Source organism: Eubalaena glacialis, chromosome 3 (genome assembly GCF_028564815.1).
Source record: "Eubalaena glacialis isolate mEubGla1 chromosome 3, mEubGla1.1.hap2.+ XY, whole genome shotgun sequence".
NCBI lineage: Eukaryota > Metazoa > Chordata > Mammalia > Artiodactyla > Balaenidae > Eubalaena > Eubalaena glacialis.
In genome coordinates this window covers 14825986-14849372 of record NC_083718.1, presented here as the reverse complement: position 1 = coordinate 14849372, position 23387 = coordinate 14825986, and the positions used below count along the sequence as shown (strand labels likewise).

General features: G+C 36.6%; 1 protein-coding gene across 2 annotated transcripts in view; it reads right to left on the bottom strand.

The window, feature by feature from the left end:
- KCTD3 (potassium channel tetramerization domain containing 3) overlaps positions 1 to 23387 on the bottom strand; it is a 62887-nt gene that overhangs the window by 5694 nt on the left and 33806 nt on the right. For both annotated transcript variants that reach the window (XM_061185301.1, XM_061185302.1), the window contains exons 10-15: positions 21587 to 21702; positions 12827 to 12914; positions 12580 to 12696; positions 10499 to 10669; positions 6402 to 6557; positions 995 to 1091 (exon numbers count right to left, since the gene is read on the bottom strand). In XM_061185301.1, the coding sequence (XP_061041284.1) occupies positions 995 to 1091; positions 6402 to 6557; positions 10499 to 10669; positions 12580 to 12696; positions 12827 to 12914; positions 21587 to 21702 (745 nt within the window). The remainder of the gene's footprint in view (positions 1 to 994; positions 1092 to 6401; positions 6558 to 10498; positions 10670 to 12579; positions 12697 to 12826; positions 12915 to 21586; positions 21703 to 23387) is intronic.

Sequence of the window (23387 nt, the reverse complement as noted above, 5' to 3'; positions counted from 1 at the left end):
TAGAGAACGCTGTTATAACAGCAGCTTTAAACCATTTGGCAGCTTCTTCACCTAACACATACACCAACACTAAAGCGCAGTGACGCATTTCTCCAGATAAAAATTTGGCCTCTAACTACACTGTAGGTTCCTAATACATTTTCTTAAAAAAAAAAAAAAAAAAAAAAGTTTAGAACACAAAAATCATGTTCTGGAATCAATTCATTTAACAATCGCTGAGGACTACATGCAATGAACTTTGATGGAAAGAAAATTTATCATCTCAAAGACTTTATCATTAAAATATTAAGAAATTAGCGATCACATGCTGAAGAAAGGATAATAGAGAAATTATTTAAAATATCACTAGCATTAGTAACATTAATATAAAAATTTGTAACCTACTTAATAACTACTAATAGGAATTTTTTTTCACTTTCTTGACATGCAAAAAATTTTGCTTTTAAAGAGGAGAAATGTTATAGTGCAATATGTTTGAGGCTGTAAATAATAATTTTAAGAGAAGTAAAATTTTAGTCAAATGGAAAAGAGGAAACTAAGTCCTATTGAGCATCAATTATAGTCAGGGACTATGCAAGGTATTTTGCATGTTTTCACTCAGTGAAATCTTGGCAAGGTAGTTAAACTTTAAAAGAAACTGAGGCTCACAGAAACAAAGGAAGTTAAGTTGAATTTACATAGCTAGTAAGAGGAAGTGCCAGAATTAGAATTTAACTTGTCTACCATCCAATTCACTGTGTATCTGTTCTACTATCAATATCACTAGTCCCTCCTAAATGTCCACAGCATTAGTGAAAATCATAAGTAGATTCTAGAGAATAAGCACTAAGTATACTGTCTTAATTTTAAGTTAAAACAACCACAAGCTAAACAATAGACTTCTCTCTCAAAGATCTGTTTCTGATACCACTCTTTTATCAGTGTCAAATGACTTAACATGTTTTGCAAGACAAATGTGACTTCTGAATATAATATCTTTACAGTAAAGTGTTACCTCTTCCCAGTAGATGAGAGTCTTACAAACAATTTGTTAGTGATGGGAACAACTTTCTGGATAAACACCTGTTGATCATCTCGCTCTCCAAAAGGCCCTTGGGTCAGAAAACAAAATGTCAAAAGTTAATTAAAATTTAACTGGTTTCATTTAAAAAAAGGAACATTAATTTTGAAAAAAAAAAGAATTCTTCATGCCTGTCAATGTGGCATTGCATTCCATGTCAAAATCAGACACAAAATGCAACACTACAAGTAGTTCATCTTGCATCAGAAATTTTTTTAAAAAATAAGCTCAAAATGGATTAGAGGCCTAAATGTAAGACCGGACACTATAAAACTCTTAGAGGAAAACATAGGAAGAACACTCTTTGACATAAATCACAGCAAGATCTTTTTTGATCCACCCCCTAGAGTAATGAAAATTAAAAAAAAATAAACAAGTGGGATCTAATGAAACAAAAGCTGCTGCACAGCAAAGGAAACTACAAACAAGACGAAAAGACAACCCTCAGAATGGGAGAAAACATTTGCAAACGAATCAACGGACAAAGGATTAATCTCCAAAATATATAAACAGCTCATGCAGCTCAATATTAAAAAAAAAAACACAACCCAATCCAAAAATGGGCAGAACACCTAAATAGACATTTCTCCAAAGGAGACATACAGATGGCCAAGAAGCCCATGAAAAGCTGCTCAACATCACTAATTATTAGAGAAATGCAAATCAAAACTACAATGAGGTATCACCTCACACCAGTTAGAATGGGGATCATCAGAAAATCTACAAACAACAAATGCTGGAGAGGGTGTGGAGAAAAGGGAACCCTCTTGCACTGTTGGTGGGAACGTAAACTGATAAGCCACTATGGAGAACAGTATGGAGGTTCCTTAAAAAACTAAAAATAGAATTACCATATGACCCAGCAATCCCACTACTGGGCATATACCCTGAGAAAACCATAATTCAAAAAGAGACATGTACCACAATGTTCACTGCAGCACTATTTACAATAGCGAGGACATGGAAACAACCTAAGTGTCCATCGACAGATGAATGGATAAAGAAGATGTGGCACATATACACAATGGAATATTACTCAGCCATAAAAAGAAACGAAATTGAGTTATTTGTAGTGAGGTGGATGGACCTAGAGTCTGTCATACAGAGTGAAGTAAGTCAGAAAGAGAAAAACAAATACCGTATGCTAACACATATATATGGAATCTAAAAAACAAAAAAAAAATGGTTATGAAGAACCTAGGGGCAGGACAGGAATAAAGACGCAGACCTACTACAGAATGGACTTGAGGACATGGGGAGGGGGAAGGGTAAGCTGGGACAAAGTGAGAGAGTGGCATGGACATTTATACACTACCAAACGTAAAATCGATAGCTAGTGGGAAGCAGCCGCATAGCACAGGGAGATCAGCTCGGTGCTTTTTGACCACCTAGTGGGGTGGGATAGGGAGGGTGGGAGGGAGGGAGACCCAAGAGGGAAGAGATACGGGGTTATATGTATATGTATAGCTGATTCACTTTGTTATAAAGCAGAAACTAACAAACCACTGTAAAGCAATTATACTCCAATAAAGATCTTAAAAAAAAAAAGAACCTGCTGTATAAAAAAAATAAAACAAAATTCAAAAAAATATATATATAACATTTCAAAATTATATTTTATGCACTAAGGCTGTAAAAACTGAAGGCAATAATTTGCTTGAGACTATACATTAAGAGTACTAGAAGGAGACCTGTTAAAATATAAGCTCTACACTTACTATCTTTCAGAGTATGCTCAGTTTCTTATCACTTCAAGAAAGCGATGTATAAATGAAGTTACTTTATGTATTGATGTTACTTTTTTTGAAAGCTTAACATGCAAAATCTTAAAAAATAAAGTACAACTTCATTAAATAGAATTTAATTTATCAGAGCCTGTTGTACCCTTCAAGGATTTCAATCTAAAAGGTAAATTCAATTATTTTTACTTTATTGCACTTGGCAAGGTAGGAAAATGGCTCACATGTTTTAGAAAGAATGTGAACAATATAAAGTGTTTTTATGCAAAACTTACACATAAAATTTTAATAATTCTTTTCCCATGATACTCAATAGCTAAATATCAACTCATCATTCGCAGAAAGTATGTGATGTACAACACATTTTTTAAAGATAGTATATCCCAAGTTATCTTATTGAATCATACCTAATTAATAAACAGAATAACGCCCTTATTAGTTAGCAAATACTTATGCTTACTATGTACCACAGTACATGCTTTACAAATCACTCATTTTAATCATCATAACAACCACATAAAGGATGCACTACTATCATCTCCACTGTACAAACGAGAAAAGTAAGGTACCAACAGGTTAGTTAACCAAAGATCTCTTAGGTTCTACTTGATGCAACTGGAATCCAAACCCAAGCTGTCTGGCTTTCACTAAGCTATGCAGTTGCCCAATTCCTGCACAACTCTCTGAAGTCTAATTCTATTGAAATGAAAAGACAGTCCTCACTCAATAACCCATAAACAAAGTCAAAATATTGATGACGGGTGAAACAACTAGGAAAGAGGATTACGGGACTATATCTTCCCTCCCCCTCAAACTTTATTACTGATGTGAGATTCTCACATAACTTCATACCTTAAGTAATTATCCATACCTCCCCTCTTATAGTTTCCCCAACACTTTTGCCCAAATTAGCACCTTTCCTTCAGAGAACACAAAAAAAATCCTTACATCTCTGTTATCTTCAATGGGGGAGAAAGGAAGAGGACTCAAAAATATGACCTTTGAATGTCCTCACCTTCTAACTAGCTCCATTTCTTCTTTCTTTCACAGTTGTTTCCAGTATCTGTTACTCCATTACCCTTTACCATCTAGACTCCGCCCCTACCACCCCCACTGACACTGGACTTTCTATTCTGTTCCACTAGTCTACATGTCTACCTCTTAGGATATTTTTTTTAAACAAAACTATGAACAGAAAAGAAAAAACATCTCCCTGGCCCTTTTAAACATTTTACATGACTGTCTTAAGTAATTTACAGGGCTGCTTCTAAATATTTTATTCACATTACACATGTGCTCCCTGATCTGACACCTGCCTATCTACCTAGTCTCATGTCCTACTATTCTCAGCTACATACCAACAATTAATGATGTTCTTGACATTTGCAAAACCTGCCAGGTTCTATTGGCCTCTATCCTTTTAACATGCTGTTTTCCCTTCCGGGAATGTCCCTGTCCTAGAACCTTCCACACCTTCACATCTCAGTTCAAACTCCTACCATCACCCCCCGCCGCCTCTCTCAGTTCAAACATTAAGACCTCTGTGAAGTGCTCTGCCTGAACATTGGTTTCTGTCAAAGTTAAGTGGGGATAATATCTACCTCATAAAATTGTCAAAAAGATTACATGTGAGTGTATGTTACAACACCTAGCACACAGACTAGCACTCTCTCCTGGGGGCTTTCCATCCCATGCACTTGAGCAGTGTGCAAAATACAATCGTTTGCTTTTTATTCCCACCGCTCACTATAGTGTAAGCTGATGTTCACTGCAATTTTTTAGATTTCTAATGCCTGGAGCAAAAGTACTCAATATCGGTTGATGCTACACCTTTAACTTACACAATGTTATATGTCAATTATATCTCAATAAAGCTGGAAAAAAATTGTTGTCGAAATAAAACTTTCAGTGCCTATCATCACACTGGGAACTGGGATCACACAGCAATTGATAAAAGTGACAACACTGAGCAGTTCTCTTTCTAAAAATACTAAGACTGTGGTACTACAATTCTCTTCAGAAGCTTACATTTTTTAAAGATAACTATTTTGAAATCTTTACTGTGGGAGCAAATATCCCGATGGACATACATTTAATAGTTTCATACATTACAATTCTGATGCACTCCTTGTTTTCCATCAGTGCTATAATTTCTGCTTATACAAGATGATCTACAAGGTGCATTAGTTCTTCCAAATGGATTCTTGAGGAAAATGATCTATCTCCATGAAGACTGTTTGTGTGTATGTATGGTGTAGGGAGAAATTGATTTGTTATAACTAACTTTAACTAACTTTATATATACCCTTTGCTGAAATCAGTAGAGACATCCTACACTGTTTCCTAATGGATGCCATCAAAACCACTCTCAGTATGTAAGAACACCAGCCCTTTTCCAGCTTCAAAGCTATTTTCAGGTTAATTATTAGCAATGAAGGAAAAGAGTATTTCAAGTTTCAAATGTGTACAGCCATCATGGCTTTTAATTATAAACAAAAGTGGTTAGCATTTGGAGATAGTATCACTTAAATTAGGAAATGCTAGTAAGATAAAAAATGTGATCTCAACTTTTATTTATTTATTTATTTTTGGCTGCATTGGGTCTTCATTGCTGTGCGCAGGCTTCCTCTAGTTGAGGCGAGCGGGGGCTACTCTTCGTTGCGGTGTGCAGGCTTCTTCTCATTGCGGTGGCTTCTGTTGTGGCAGAGCACAGCCTCTAGGCCTGTGGGCTTCAGTAGTTGTGGCACGTGGGCTCAGTAGTTGTGGCTCGCAGGTTCTGGAGCACAGGCTCAGTAGTTATGGTGCACAGGCTTAGTTGCTCTGCGGCATGTGGGATCTTCCCAGAACAGGGCTCGAACCCATGTCCCCTGCATTGGCAGGCAGATTCTTAACCATTGCGCCACCACGAAGTCCTCAACTTTTTAAACAATGAAAAATGATGCTATAATACAGATTTTCCTCAACTTATGATGGGGTTATGTCCCGATAAATTATTCCTAAATTGAAAATATCCTAAGTCAAAAATGCATTTAGTACACCTAAGCTACCAAACATCATAGCTTAGCCTAGCCTACCTTAAGTGTGCTCAGAACACTCACATTAGCTTACAGTTGGGCAAAATCATCTAATATGGAGTCCATTTTATAATAAAGTATTGAATATCTCATGTAATTTATTGAATACTGAAAGTGAAAAAGAGAATGGCTATGTGGGTACAGACTGATTCTAAGCACATCACTTGTTTACCCTTGTGGTCACGCGGCTGACTGGGAACTTTGGCCTGCTGCTGCTGCCCGACATCACAAGAGAATATGGTACCACATATCCCTAGCCCAGGAAAAGTTCAAAATTCAAAATTCAAAGAACTGTTTCTATTAAATGTGTATCACTTTTGTACCTTCATAAAGTCAAAAAAATTGTATATTTTGTGACTTTATAGAACTTAATCAGAAAAACATTAAACTTCTGTTTTAAATGAGTTTCAAAGTGAAATGAAAAATTTATATTGAAAACTCCTTTTTAGGTTTCTATTACAGATAATATACTTCTTCGGCATTGCCTACACAGTACTTGAAAATGTCCCCCCGAAAGATCTAGCCCACCTATGTCATTTCCAGAGGAATAGCTTCCATGGCTTTCTGTCTCCTCCAGGGACAGTATCTTGAACGATGCTAGAGGAGTAGAACCCGGCTGAGTAGAGATCATTCCTCTGAATCGTGTTACCGTCCATGTCCGGACATGATTATTATCTGCACAGACTAGGAGAGAAAGAGAGCATACAACAGTTGTTAAATATAGATTATAAAAAAAAAAAAAAAAAAAAAAATAGATTATGAGAGCACCAACAAAATCACTTTTATAAACATATTTTAACTTTTTTCACTATAATTTACAGTAAACAGATCGTAGCACATTTTGAGTGGCAAACAGATTACTTACCTTAAAATTACACTTAATTTGTACCTAGCCAACAAAAATGAGATAACTGAATATGGTTTACCTTGCTGCAAATATAAGGTATATAAGTAAAATCTATGGATCCTCATGAAAGTAGCCTGTAGGGTATGAATTTAGAGAAGGCTAAAAAAAAAAAAGTGTATGTAAGAGAGAAGATGCTGAATATTTTTCTGTTCTGTGGCTAAACTCCATTGTAAACAAGTTGCCTAGTTTATTTTTTCCAACCATATAAATTGTTTCTGCTTACGCTACTCCAATACTAAACAACCAAGATCAGGAGCTACTGAGAATTTACTGGCACAAATAACATTTGTCAAAATCTTATAGGAACCAGTTATTTATTGCTCATTCACAGTTACATCAAGAAAAATTAAGATTTCAATACTAAAGCTGAGAATTATTTTTATATGAGTCTGCATTTAAGAAACATATTCCAATTAGCTGTATTTTTTCACAGTAATATTAAGTGGGTATATATTGAGATTATCTCCTAACAAGTAATCTATTTCTGTTGTTTTTTCTGTCTGAATAGATACTCTGCTAAAAAATATAAACCAAAAAAATGATATCATTAATGCAAGAACTGTACGTTTGTGGCATGCCTTAATAAAAAATGTATTAATTTGCCATTTATTATGAACTCATCAGTATCTACTAGGAAAGTATCCAAAATTTCTTATATGCACACAACATTTCCTACTGGATAAAATGTCACAGTTGCATATTTTAAACAAAACTTTAGAAATTTAATTTTGGCAAACAGCAATAAGAATAAAAAGTGTACATATGTTACTTATACAACAAAATTCTCAATTCTCAGGATGCCAGTTTTCTGGTGAAAAAGAAGACATTTACTTCTAGGCTACTGAATCAGCTTCATGGGAAATAATTTCCTAATTTCATTATTAAGCTTACTAGGATTCAGAAAAATAACAAATACTTCTAGCTGACTCAAAAATGCAATTATGGATTGGGATTGACATATATACACTAATATGTATAAAGTAGATAATAAGAACCTGCTGTATAAAAAATAAAATTCAAAAAAAACGCAATTATACAATTTTGTTAGTATTAATCATTATCTAACATTTCAAACCTACACGAAATACTTGTATTAAAATGCAAATTTAACTATGTAGTTCTTTGACATCACATCCAACAATAACATCATTACCGTCAAAATAATAACTGCTACTGAGTATGGCATTGTCATTTAAACATCAAAACAATCTTGCAAAGAAATAGTCTATTTTCTCACAGGACCAAATTACCTCATTTTATACAACATTTATTCATAAGGACTATGCTAAGTGCTGAGAATAGGGTGGAGAACAGAAGTTTCTGCTGCTGTAGAAACTTACTATGTTCTAGAAGAGGGAAAGAGATGATAAATAAGAAACAAAGTGATACGTCTGTGAAGAAAACAAATCAAGATACTGATAGCAGAAAGCGTCTGTTAGAGAGAGGGCTGGCTAGTTTAGACAGGGTGGCCAAGGAGGCCTCACTGAGGAGGTATTTGAAATGGGACCTGAATGTCAAGGAGAGACAGCAAAACAAACATCTAAGAAAGAACATCTCAAATGAAAAGAACAAGTGCAAAGGTTCTAAGGCAATTTTAAGAAATAGAAAAGCCAATGAGTTAGGGTATCATGAGCAATGAGAAGTGACATGGGAGGCATGGAGAAGTGATTTGAAAGGTGAGCAGGATCCAGAACAGGAAGAGCCATATTAATTTGTTTATTCTATATACAGTAAGAAACCACTGGAAATCAGATCTGCTTTGCATTTCTTTTTCTTTTTTTAATAAATTTATTTATTTTATTTATTTATTTTTGGCTGTGTTAGGTCTTGGTTGCTGCACGCAGGCTTTCTCTAGTTGCGGTGAGCAGGGGCTACTCTTCGTTGTGGTGTGCGGGCTTCTCATTGCGGTGGCTTCTCTTGTTGCAGAGCATGGGCTCTAGGCACACAGGCTTCAGTAATTGTGGCTCACGGGCTCTAGAGCGCAGGCTCAGTAGCCGTGGCACACATGGGCTTAGTTGCTCCCCAGCATGTGGGACTTTTCTGGACTAGGGCTCAAACCCGTGTCCCCCTGCATTGGCAGGTGGATTCTTAGCCACTGCCCCACCAGGGAAGTCCTGGTTTGCATTTCTAAAGATATTTCTGGCTGCTGTGTGGAACATGTACCATAGAGAGCCAAGACAGAAACAGGGAAAGAATGGAGTAACCTAGGGGAGAAATGCTGATTTGAGCTAAGGGGCTGGCAGCAATGGACACAAAGTGAAGTAATCAGACTTGTGATGTATGTTGAAGCAAAGAAATGGGACTTACTGATGTATTACACATAGGCGGAGGGCGGGTGCAGTGAGAAAAAGGGAAGAATCAAGTGTGATTCCTAGATTTTCAGCTTGGGTAAATGAGTAGTGATATTGTGTACTAAGATGGTTTTTGAGACAGAAATCAAAAGTACTATTTTATCTAGGTTAATTTAGAGATGCCTATTAAACATACAACCAAATACTAAGGACAAGCACTGGATATACAAGTTTGGAACTCTGTGGACGGTCACAGGTGAAGGGAAAGTCTGGGAGTCACTGGCATGTAGATTATAATATTCAAATCACCAGGGAAAGTACAGACAAAGAATGGAAAATCTAGAAAGAGATCCGAGGCAATCCAATACTTAGTAACTGGGCAAAAGAGGAGGAACCAGCCATACAGAGTGAGAAAGACTCCTCAGTGAGGCAGATATTAGATGAGTACTGCTCTATGAAAGATTAAAAAAGAGACTGTTTCAGAAAGGCATAGTTACATCCAAAACAATGAGACATTCAATAAAAGCATATTCATCCATCCATCCATCCATTCATATATGGACAAGGTATTTCAGCTCCATTTGGTGTTTAATTAGTGAAAGATGCATCACCTTTTTATATTAGGTAGTCTTCATACAAACAAAGTTGATATATGAAAATGATGTTTATAAAAATTTAAGTTAGGCAGGAACTGATCTACAAAAGATTTAATGCAAGATTGTTTTAAAAAAGCAAACTACTGATACACCTGACAATTCTTTTTCATAAACTTTCAGAAATCATCTATCATACACAATGAATCTCACGATGGAATTTTACTTTGTGATCATTTTATTTTGTGTCAGGCTAATTTTGCTTGAAAATCTGTAACTAATTTTTTAAGTATCAAATTAGTATCTAAATGTTAGAAAAATCTATGACTATGAAGAACAACAAACACACAAATGTTATTTTCTTCACATCTCTTTACACATTTTACTAATTTTTAACATTAGTAGTTGATGTTAGACTACTAACATTCTACTAACTTTAGCATTAAACCTTAAGACAAATACAACCAAATTTATATTAAATTCATACTTGAAAAATTTCTCTAATAAAAAATTCTTCAACAGGATTATGATAAATATTCTGAAGTAAAATATGCCATAAGAACAAAATATTAAAATAGAGAGTAAATAAAAGATATGATGCCTTCTAAATTTATTTATACTACAACCAGACAATATCAAAGAAACCTTAGAAGACAATCATAGTATTTCTTCAGTTATTAAACTTTTCTACCACTTTTTCTGGTATGTTTTTCTTACATAAAACACTAATTTTATAGTCTTTTAATTTGTAGGAGTCTAAAAAATAACACCCAAGGCAAGGTTTTACATTACATGAGGTAGACCTCCTTACCAGTACTAATAAAATCACTTTACCTGACACAAGATGCTTCTCTGATAGCATGATTTTTGTGACGGGACTTCGGTGAACTGTGAAGGTCTGAAAAAGCTGAGGGCCCGACCCAACCGTCTCTGGGTGCTGCACAATTACTCGTACTGCTCCAGAGCTCGTACCATAGGCAATCTCAATCCAGTTACCACTGACACCTAACCAAAATCAAAAATTGAAAGGTGATATAATAGAAGACAATAAAAAGAAAGCTGCCCTTGCAAAGTGTTCCCTGTGATAGAAGAGGCAGAGCTGGATTCAGCACTTGTATCAGCCCCAAATCCAGCTCAGCAAAGAAATTTTAAGACTTCTCTGACCATCTCAAATTCATTATTTCCTTTACAAATCTTTTCCTAACACTCACTCCTATATAGAATTGTTCACTCTCTCCCTTGTACTATGTATTAGGTTCTATCAGAGCAACTGTAACACCCCAATTCTCTATTTCCATGTCTATCTACCTCTACTCTTTATTGATAAGAGACTGAATCATAATCATTTTTTAATCTATATCACCTTACAGAGTGCCTGAGACATAGTAGGTACGCATTAAATGTTTAAAGAATAAATCTGACGTGCTAAGAACACCACTGACACAACATAGTATTCCTAAAGCAATACTCCATATTACTTCTAGCCTCGAATGACCATCTGTTTTACTTCTGCCACAATACTGAATCTTCTCTTTGAATAATCAAGTAATCCATGTACTATTCAACAGTTTCAAAACTGTTAACTATGGAAAAATATACTCATTACATTGCTTACGTCACACTTACCTATGTTGTTCTCTTCTAATTATATAAAACTAGCTCATGATGTCAGGTTCATCTGTGGCTTTTTTTTCAAACAAGTGCCCAGATTCCATCATATATTTAAGACAGAATGGGGTTCAGTGACCTACATTCCTTAAAAGCTTCACAGAGAACCTCCTAGCTTTGATAGCTGTTCTTTCTGATTCACCTGAAAATACTGGAATCGAAGGAGAAAGGGCATGCTATGGAAAACACTTCTCAAAACTTAAAAGACAACTCCATTCTTGTGTCTTAAAAGAAGACACTGCCACCACAAAAGTTTTATTCTCCCTTTTTAATTAGACTGGGCAGGGGGGTTGGTGGGGAGGAGGGGAGCATATCTCATTCTAGAGCAGGGGTCACCAAACTTTCTATAAAAAGCAAATAGTTTAAACTTTGCATGCCACACTGTCTCTGTGACAACCACTCAACTCTGCCACAGTTGCACAAAAGCAGCCAAAGACAATACATAAAACTATTAATAAAAAGAGCATGGTTTGCTGACCTCTGTTCTGGAGCAACATAGTTTAAATCCTGCAATTTCAATCAAAATCATCTGTGCACACCAGAATCTTTCTTTCTTTCATACTGAAGATAATGATTTATTACAATGCATTCAATGAAATGATTATACAAGTAACATATTCAAACTATTAATATTACTAGCCACATGTAAATATTTCCTAGAATTCCTTTCATTACAGATAAATTTTGAATTTCCAATTTATGTTTATCTTTCACTCTAGAATATAAAAATTCTTAATAATTTACAGAGCTAGTTTGTTAATTTCATTGCAATGGCCTTTGAAAAAGCAGTAAGTTATGGATACTGAGGTTTTCCAAAACTTAAATTTAAAATTTCCCAGAGAAATAAGCTCATTTTCCAATAGAGATTAAAAGTCTAAAAGCTTTTGTTGTTGTTATTGTTGTGAAAAAAAAATAAAGCTCTTAATTTCAAAATGAAATCAGCTGTCATAGGAAGGTAAATGTGCAGATAAGTGTTAAAAATAATTTTAGTTATTATTATAATAGTAGGGCCTAACAATACAATTCAGAAGAGGAAAAGTTCTAACTTCCCACCTCAGATTATGTTTATTGGTCACGTCTGACTTCAGTATAAAACCAAACTTAAACTTTAGACTAAAAGAGATGAAATCCTCAGCACTGCGGTTCACCAAAACAAAGGGCCAGAACAGTGTTAGAATAAACCAACGAATAAACATACATTCTCAAAAGAACTTCAACCATTTATAATAATTTTGCTATGCACTAACTTGTTTTGGGTGTGAGGTAAACGCTCAGAGCAGTAATAGCATCATTTGAAGGATCATGATAAAGTTCAGTTACAAGAAGATCGTTATCCTTCATTCGCAAAGGGAACTTCTGCATATCTAAAAAATAAAAAAAATTAAATAGCATTAAAATAAATAGTGAATCTATTTAAAACTAAAAAAGGTATTTTCTTGTTCTCATTTTAAAAATCATACTAAATAGGACCATACTAAGTGTCTGACCACTTACCTATATAATATATTGATCCATTGTTACATCCCAGTAGAAGGAATGACCCAGCAGTGTCATAACTAGTTATAGGAACAACGTCTTGAACCTGATGTAGTGAGAATATTGTTAGATGTCAGTTATTAATTACAATCTATATTTTCTGCTCAATTTCCTCAAATTTTTGAGTCTTTTAATAAAAAGGATACTAATATCTGATTTAAGTAGGGCTTAGAAAATACTTTCTTTACACACACACACACCCTTCCAAGGGGAACTCTGACCTTTTAAAGCTTTTTTAAAAAATTTTTATTTCCAACAGCAGCACTTTCCTTTCAGAATGTACTCATCTCCTTTTTCTGCACATGACTGTGAGGTCACAGCACACTTTAGGACTGGAAAACCAAGTCTGACCAGGCCCCTTTCTCCCTTCTCTCTCTCATAGAAGAGATGAAATGACCTGCCCAGAATCAGAACTAGAAAACAGATCAACCGACTTCCAGATAGCACTCGCTCCCTTGGTAATTCATTACCATTTCTTCGAAAAGGTAGTCTTCTCTGCTTTCATATTCCCCACTAAATACTTCACCTCTATTTCCTAGGAAATGGCCAGACAAACAAGTTCTCAAATGCTTTTATTTTTTCAAGTACTAGAATAAAAAAATCAGTCTTCCAAGCAAATCAGTCTAGTTACAAATTAATGAATGCCTATGTGTGTGCTAAGAGAAAAGCAAAGGGCGTGATTTTTACTATAAAACAAAACGAAAAACAAACAAGAAGTGTTACTGTACTGGCGATGAGATCAAACTGAATCATCCCTATGTACAGACAGGCCAGACATGCATGTGAAAGTTTACACACAACATTTAAATGAAACACTTTTTATGTACCAGATATTACCCAGGTGAACAAGTACTGGAATGGATAAGGGATGTGAAATATCACTTTTGCTCTGTAGAAGCTTAGAAACTTGTGGGCAAGAAAGAAAAATAAAGACAATTACAATGTGATAGGCACTAAAATAGGGTGTGCAATACAATCATAGAAGAGGGAGAAAGGATTCCCACCTCAACCCCAGTCCAAGGAGAAGCACAAAGATCAAGGAAAAGTTCAAAAAGAAAGTAAAGCTTGAAAACTAAAAAACTAACTAGGAGTTAGGTAGAGAAAGGGCAAAAGCACACTTCTGACAGAACAGCAAATATAGCAAAAGAGTCTAACTAAAAACAAATTTAAAAACAGCTAAAACTTGGAAATAATGATTCCTAGAAGCTGTTCATGTCCATGACCCTAATTTCTGTGTGTACCTTCTGGTATCATGCATGGTTATAAGTTACACTAGAAATATCTCTGCAAAGACTCAATGACCACCCCCAACCCCAGGTCATGTTTCTGTCTCATCAGAGCCAACAAGTTTTGTAGCAGGTAAACACCAACGACTTCTCAGTGACATGAGTAAAGATGTCTGAAAAATGGAGGGAAGGCTGCTTCACTGACCAATTTTCTTAAACCAAGTGCATCGTTTTAGCTCCAGCACTGCAGGAAGAGCTTCAATTCTACCCAGAATCTTCATAGTCAAAGGCTGGGGATAGGTAAGGCCATGAGATTCCTCTCCCTCTGGACCCATTTTTCAATGAAAGAGCAGCAGCAGCCTGGAGCTTTCCCAGGCATGTCCAAGACAGATACCTGACCTTCGGTTCTCTGGGAGGAGGGGCTCCAGGATTAGAGCCTTCCTACCTCTTTTCCTGCAAACCCTGAGCATGTCCTGCTTTTCTCCTCATGTCTACCTACCCCTCAGTACAAGGAGAACTGGGAAAGCAGAGGATAAGTAAAGTTAGGTTACAGAGGAGTTGGTACTAAGTTCTTCTCTCCCAGCATAAGCAAGCAGCCAGCCATTTCATGGCCTCCTCTTCTTTACCCCAACAGCTTCATGTCAGGAACCTGAGACACCATACTGATTAGTATATTTGGTTCAGTCATGGTGGTCACAAACCTAAGGTGGAAGTGGGTTTTCTCTCCTAATGTTGCATGCAGTGATCATCATCAACTCCTATGTAAAAATTTAAATGCTTTACATTTTGAAAATCACTCTATCTTCCTAAGTAATACAAGGCCCCTAGAATCCTTTAACCACAATCTCTACCTGGATGATGATCATTTTTTTTTAACATCAGTATGTTTTAACCCTCACCCATTACTTTTTAAAGACTTATTTAGATTCACCAACACATCTACAAATTCTTTGGCTAGTCATGTTTATTGTATTTCACTACTTCCTCTTCTAAGTATAAATAACCTTATCAAAGGGCATTTCTATAGAGGTCCTTCCACTGAAGGTTGTAAGTGACAAACTTTGTATTATCTGAAAACATCTCTCATTCATGTTTGAATGATAGTTTTGCTGGATGTGAAATCCTAAGTTGAAAGTTATTTCCCCAACTAACTTGAGAAGAGCCTATCGTCTTCTGGATTCTACTGCTGGCGATGAAGACTCTGTTTTAAGTCTAACTACAGTGTACCTGTCATTACTCTGCGGACACCTTTATGATACTTTTATCTTCTATTATTGGTTGGCCAAAAGGTTCGTTCAGGTTTTTCTGAAAGAGCCTATGGAAAAACCCTAACGAACTTTTTTGCCAACCCAACACATCACCATGTGTGTAAGTGTGAATCTGATTTTATTTAGCCTTAATGTATTTCTTTAATCAGTAGAGTCATGTCTTTCTTCAGTTCTCCAAAATTGTTAGCAATTATCTTTTCTAAATTGCCCCATCTCCACTGTTCCTTTCTGAAAGTGATTTTCTCATTTTTTTCTTTTCATATTTTCTCTCTCACTCTTTCTGCTTCAGTGTGAATGATTTTTTTCAAATGCGTCTGTCAATTCATTGTCTTTTTAGCTGTCCTTCTATTTAACACATTAAGTAAGAGTTTTGTTTTGTTTTTAATTTTCAATGACCTTTAAATTTCTACTCTTTCATTTGGCTTCTTTTCTGACTGGTCCTGTTCCTTCATTATAGTCTAGTCCTTCTTCTATCTCATTAAATAACTTCAGAAATTTATTCTACATTAGTTGTCTAATTGTTCAATTATTTTCAGCTTTGGGGTACATTTGTACTCTAACTGCTAACATTTGATGACTTTCCCTCATTTGCTTTCATGTTTCATGTGTAGTTTACAAATTTGGGGAGGTTATGGGCTCACTTTCAGTAGAAAATATTTCTTCTGCAGAGTCCTGTGCACCATATCTTGTGAAAGTTCAGTTTCATGTCCACATCTGGAAATGCAAATGGTCCTAGACCAGCTTTTTACATTAATTTCTCAAATTGGAGTTCCCATACTTACCTTTGTGTTTTCAATTCACACATTTGTAGTCCTAATTTGATTATTTTGGTCTCAATTTCTCATTGATGGTTTTCCCCTGCACCACCTCTCCCCAATCCAAGACACTAAACACAGGTCAAGCTTTCTTGTTCCAAAATTGTTGAGCAACATTTTCCCATTCTTCTTCTCAGGGACTGAGGCAGATCTTTAAAGCTTCAGCTTTTTGCAGGAGGCTGGTTTACACTGTCCCATGAAGCCATGCCTCCTATTCCTGGTAGAACCCCAGACCCCAGAGCCTTTACTCTGATACGTGACATGCAAATATGTATAAACAAACAAACAAATAAATGTAATTCAATACTTGATATAGATACAATATATGCTGTTTTAATATTTTTACCCAATATTTCTATATGTCAGCTGATTTAGCTATGTTACTGTAAATCCTAAGTAAGCAAATATAACATACTCAGGGTAGTGGTCAGTACATAATAGACACCAAAATGTCAAGTCTTCTTACCAATAATTGATCTAATTCAGCTACGTTACTGTAAATCCCAAGTAAGAAATACAACGTACTTGGGATAGTGTTCAGGACATAATAAGACACCCAAATGTCAGTCCTCTCCAATGAATTCTGGGCCTAAGATTCCAATGCCCACCTTATTCTTGTTCCTAACTTGCAGGGGTTCATAAACCTATTACAAAAACAAAAAACAAAAAAGTAAATCCCACCAAACCCTACTTGTGACATCAGTGCTACAAGTGCATCAGAGCACAAAAGAAGAGAAGCTACATCAAACAAGCCTCCCTAGTTCTTGTCCAGCACAGCCCATAAGACCACAGAAAGTCACTTTGACTCCTTGTTCCCACAGCCAGTATTTCCTCCTCAAGCTCGTCCTCCACTGTTCATTTAGAGGCCAGGCTGTGGCTCACATGGTGACTCTGGCTGAAGATCTCTCGTCTTTCAGAATGTACACAGACAGAGCTCTCGGATCCTTTAGGAATCAGAATACACAATGGCTTTCCAGGACTAACTTCCAACACTGTCAATCCGTTTTGATATGAAAATGAAACATGTATAATCTATGTTTCCAATATACATCTAAATTTAAACTTGAACAACTTGGGAAATAATGCCTAAAGTTACTATTCTGCTACGTAACTCAGCCTAGGCCATGTATTTGAAACACTAATTCCTTATTACTAATCTTCTGAAGTCTAATGAAGAGGAATTAAACAAAAAAAAAGAAGAAAACACTGAAACTTTCCTTCTAAAAAATAATTTTCTTTTTTCTTACCCAAATCAGATACAATACTGTTATAAAATTTTCATTAACATTTTATTGAAGCTGTCCTAATAAGAAACTGCTACACCAAAATATCACAACGGCTTTTAGGCTCAAAAACGCTTGCTCTCTTGTTCTCAGGCTCATTTGTCTGACTCAAATACCTCAAATCAATCTCGACTATACAGCGAGAGTCGTCACAAACTACACTAGTTGTCCTGTGTAGCTTCCGTGTCACTCATGAGCAGAACTGTTGCCAAAGGCCAGATCAGAACCCGCTCATCCAGTGCCACAGCAGCCAGCCTCAGGTCAGAACTGTCTGCTGAGGTCTGCAGATCAGACACTGAGATTTCATTACATCCTAGCTCTGCACTGCACTACCAAAAAAATAAATCATCTATCTGGGCTAAAAGTTATATAAGGCTTGTTTGCTGCATGAATGCTCGACTCACCCCAGGTCTTCCTGAAATGTAATAACAAACCTACTTTGTCAGCTATGGTTTTCAATTCATGCATATACCAAACAAGAAGCAACAGGTTATACATATAGGACTAAAAGCTTAAGGAGAAGTATCCACTTTGAGGATGCTAGTATAGTTTTTGGAATCTCAAAACATGAGAACTTTTATATGCAGTTGTGACATTAGTAAAAAACAAAGAAGGTAATAAAGAAACATGTTCCTTTAGAAACCTAAATGCACCTTCGGAGTTTTATGGCACAGATAGCACAGCTTCTCAGAGCCACTAAAAGCTCACTTGACATAATTAGCCAAGTAACTTACCTGACAGCAGATCTTCCATAAATCATTAAAATCCACATTCCTCTTTACAGAAATATCACCAGCTGAAGAATCCCTCTGATCGACTTCCCTCCACCTCAACTTTAGATCAACCTACATCAGTCCTTCCCCACATTCCTTGGCCCATCACTTTTATGGTAACAACCTTTATAATGCCTTTTCTGTGCCTATATGGAAGGTCCACTCTTGGCTAATATCTTTTTTCTACAAACATGACTTCCATGTCTCCATCTAGAATGAAAATTAACTTTCTCTGATTGTAATCTCTTTCATCGGAAGTCATTCATTCTCTCACCATTTCCCCAGCATCTCAGGCGCGGCCATAAGATCTTAAGAATGTCCCTCCACAAGCTCAGCCCAAACATGACATTCAATTACCCTATCTCTGCCCAGACTGCAGCTTCCAGATCAACACACCACTTTTGCTGAGGAGCTGGGCACCTGGATCAGTTAGCTTTTTGTCCCATTCTCCATTACTGTTCTGACACCTAAATGTTCACCCTGATGACCCTTACAGTTCTCTGACCACTATTTCAACTACTTTCATCTTTAAGTCAGTTCAACACATGATTTAAATGGCTACATCACTGAGAACTGCTCCAACTCCAAAACCTTAACTCCAGTCTTTGACCACAACAATTCCCACTCCTTATAAGTCATCAACCTGCTTTCACTTCCCTCTAGCCCCTTGAATCCCTGCATCCTCCTCTGCTTACGTGGCGCGCCTTCACTTCTTGATCTTACAGTTTCAATTACTTTGCCACTTTATGTTTTCTCATCCCTTTGTGTGTCATACCCATTTTATTACATCTCCAATCCTGAATCAGGCTGACACTGTTTTCTTTTCTCTTGCTTCTGTTCCCAGTACTGAGGATTAAGGAAGACACTCACATAACTGTACCAGCCAGGTCCATTATAAAGATTTATAATCTCTGCAATCCTTGAAACACACTTCCAATGTCCTTCTCCTCCACAGTACGCCTTCCTCACTCTTCCATCGCAGAGAAAGAAGTCTCTCTACTCTGTTGGGGCAACCCCTCCAGCTGTGTTCTAGACCCCATTTGCTTCCATGGCACTAGCAACCATCTCCATTCTTTCAACCTTCAAATGCTTTCTCTGTCAACTCCCCTCTCTGACTAACAAGCATGCTCAAACTTCTCCCATCCTAGAGAAAAAGTAAAATAAAGCACTGAATATCTTTTCCTCCATCTAGCCTTGATCCTTAAACTATCACTTCGTTCTCTGCTCTCCTTCACCACCAAACTTCTTGAAAAACACTCTGAATTTGCTAACTCTAATCTCTGATCTTTTCATTCCTTAGTTCCTGCAATCTGCCCGCTCCCCCAATCAAAACCTAATTAACTTATTAATACATCTGCAAATGATATCCTACTGACAAAACCAATGTCATTTCTCAATCGCATCATATGTGTCACTTTGGCTCTTGGTTTCCCATCTTGTTCCCTTAAAAGCTAATGTTCCTCAGGACTTTAACTTTGGCTTTTCTTTCACTGCAGATATCCCCTCAATGGAAAATCTTACCAATTCCCATTTTTCAATTACCAAGTATTGTGATTTCCAAATACTTTTTTCTAGCCCTTTTCTTCTTCCCTAAATTCCAAAGGGGTGCTTCCAACTATATAGTGAGCTCCTGTACACGGATACCCACAGGAATCTCAAAGTAAACATATTAGTCATTCTAATTATTACTCACACTATCTACCAGCATATATGATTCTCCTCCTCCGTCCCCTATCAATGTAAAATACTACCAGCTACTCAACTGTCAGAACTAGAAATCCATCTCTCTCTCCTTTAATTTTTCTCCATCTAATCAGATACCAATCCTTATCGTTTTAGGAAGGCTTATGAAATGTTTTCCAGATAGCCTCATCTTTGCCGTCTATGCATTTTAGGTGAATCTCTGCCTCTTTTGCTGGATTACTTCCCTGATCTCCAGTCCACTTTTCATGTTAGCCAGCACTGTTATCTTTCTAAAACATGGATCTGGTCAAGTCACTCTCTGCTTAAAGTCCTTTAATTTTCCCCCTCTCCTTCAGAATCAGGCAATAACCTTTTTTTTTAGTCTTATCTCCTTCCTGTTCCTCTCAAGTATGTGAAAGCATTTAGCTTGCTATCTTTTCCTTGAACAGGCTATGTATTTTCACACAGAACTGTGCTCCCACTCCGGAGATGAAGTTTGCCTGGACTACTATTCCCAAGGCATGAAACTTAAAACATTTCAAGGAAATAAAGAAATGTCAAACCAGTTTAAAAACTCACTCATTTTCCAAAGTGACTTAAAATTCTTGAAAATGTAGTCAAACTTGTATCCAGAAGCAAATTTACCAGTAAATATATTCAATATTCTATACAGTAAGTCCCCTACATACGAACCTTCAACTTGCAAACTTTCAAAGATGCAAACGTGTGTTCGCACGTCCAATCACATAAGTTAGTTCACATGTCTGGCGTGCACTGTCACGTGCATGCATCCTCTACAAGTGGTTGTGCTTTTGTGTACTTTACTGTACAGTACTGTACAGAGTACAGTAGTACAGTATCTTTATTTCAAGCCCAGGATATCTGGAAGCAAGCATAAAGGCAGCGGTGATGTAGCTGGTACTGCTAAGAAGAGATTTCACGACACAGGAAATGGCAAGGGGATTTTCTTTATTTGAGGAGGCACTATTAGTTTCTGAGGCACAGGACTCGAAAGTAGAACAGTACCCCAAAGCTGCAGCAGCCATTCAGAATGCATCCAGTGCTACCGTGTTATCTATGAGGAGAAAAAAAGAGCTACTGCCCAGACATCACTGGATCGCTTTTTCAAGAGGGTCGACAGAATTGAATCCGGCAAGGAACCAGAACCTGTACCATCAATGTCAGGCGTGAGTGAAACTGCAGCTTGCCCTCCGTCTCCCATTGCTGAGGATCCTTCAGCTCTACCATCTCCCACCTCCTCTCCCTCCTCCAGTCAGTAACTCTTCTTGCCTGTTCACTCGATGCCAGCCCCTGTATGCCAGCTGTTGTACTGGACTACTGTACTTTTCAAGGTACTGTACTGTAAGATTAAAAATGTTTTCTTTTTTGTTTGTTTTTTATGTATTATTTGTGTGAAAAGTATTATAAACCTATTACAGTACAGTATTATATAGCAGATTGTATTAGTTGGGTACCTAGGCTAACTTTGTTGGACTTACAAACAAATTGGACTTACAAACACGCTCTTGGAACTGAACTTGTTCGTATGTAGGGGACTTACTGTATAATCAAAACAGAAACAATATGAATTCCACAATAAAGCAGATGCATAATCAGCATGAGTTTCAGAAATAATTTCATTTCTGCAATATGCATTAGTTAAAACCGACCTGCCAGTGCTGGGTGACAGCATTCCACACTCCCACTTTCCCTGTATGACTCGTGGCCACCAACTGGTTACCAATGAAGAAGAGAGCATCTACAGGAACACCAAGGCTGAACACTCCTTAAATGATAATAAAAAATAGAGGTTAATCAGTCATCATCTTTCGAATTAATCAAAACCCAGATTAAAAACATCTTTTAAAGGCATCTCATTTCTACAAATTATGTTCCAGACACTTTGGGAACCAGAAATAAGAAACTTGTAAGCTCTTAAGCGGCAGATAAAAGTCTACCCTAAGCAATCTCACTCTGATTGAACAGCTTGTTATCTGAAGCTGTGGCTCCCAAACCTAGCTGATCATCAAAACAACCGTGTAGATTTAAAGTGAACAAAATAAAATAGAAAGAATCCTGGGATTCCTGGATTCATGCCAGACTCACTAAATCAGAAAACCCATTGCATTTCTATAAAATCCATAGGAGATTTAGCTGCAGCCTGCTCATGGACCCGATATTTGAGAATCACTAATCTGAAGACACAGACTTGGCAACCTCAACTATCCAGAATGTATCTAGAAATCTGGAAATAGGCAAAAAAGAGAAAAGAACAAAACAAAACAGCAAGAAGTCACACTGTATTCAAAACAAACATTCGGGCCTTTATCAGAGCTTATTAAACCTCTTGTTTCCCAACACTGCAGATCTCAATTTAATTCACTCCAAAGACACTAACTATACTAGGCCATGGGATTAAAATATATGAGAAGATAGATAAACAACAGGGATTTACTGTATAGCACGAGGAATTATATCCAATATCTTGTAACAACCTATAATGGAAAAGAATCAAAAACAAGAAAATATATATATATATATATATATATATCCGAATCACTCTGCTGTACGCCTGAAAGTAACACAATATTGTAAATCAACTATACTTCAATAAAAAAAACAAATAAACGTAAGAAGACTGGATATTACTAGGAACTTAAGATTTAAAAGAAAAAAATACAAACAACCAATTTTAATGCAATAATAACAGAAGGATGCACAGAGTACAGTAATAACCAGAGGAGTAAAAGAGGGCAGGAAAAGGAGTTTGAGAATATTTCTTAGAAAAGAAGCCATTTGAGTTGGGTTTTTTAAAAAGGTGAAAAGGAATTCATCAAATTGGGGGATCGGGAATGGGTAAGCCCAGGGAACCTGAGAAAAAAGGGAAGAGGGGTTGCAGGTGAGGGACCCTGTAAGGATAGCCCACATTAATAGCAAAAGAGCCAAGAATGTCTCGGCTCACCTTGGTATAGCATGTATGGCCCTACATAGTTGTCTCTCTTTAGCTGAGTACTACACCAGCAGGGAGGAGATTCTGGGTCGGAATCCTGCCTCTGACAGTACCTTTCTTTGCCACCTTCAGGTTCCTACTTCGCCACCTTCAGGTTCTTACTTACCTGATCTATAAAATAGGGTCCAAGCTAAATGTCTCAAAGCTCACTTTCACCTTAAAAATGTTATAATCCAATTTTGACATTTACATAGTATTACTTGAAAAGCACCTTATGAGAAATACCTTTTTACCTAATTATGCTAGAAAATAAGCCTCACTATAAAATATTGTTTTATGTGGATCTTTAGCTGTTTCAAGTATCAGTTTTTTTATTTTTAAAAAAGTACCTGATGTGTGACAACACGAACAATTTTCTCAGCATCTAGCTGAGAAAAACAAGGATTCACAAGGCTTTGAAGAACTCACGGGAAGAAACAAACCAATTAAATGCGACTGTAATATGTTAAAAAGCATAAGCC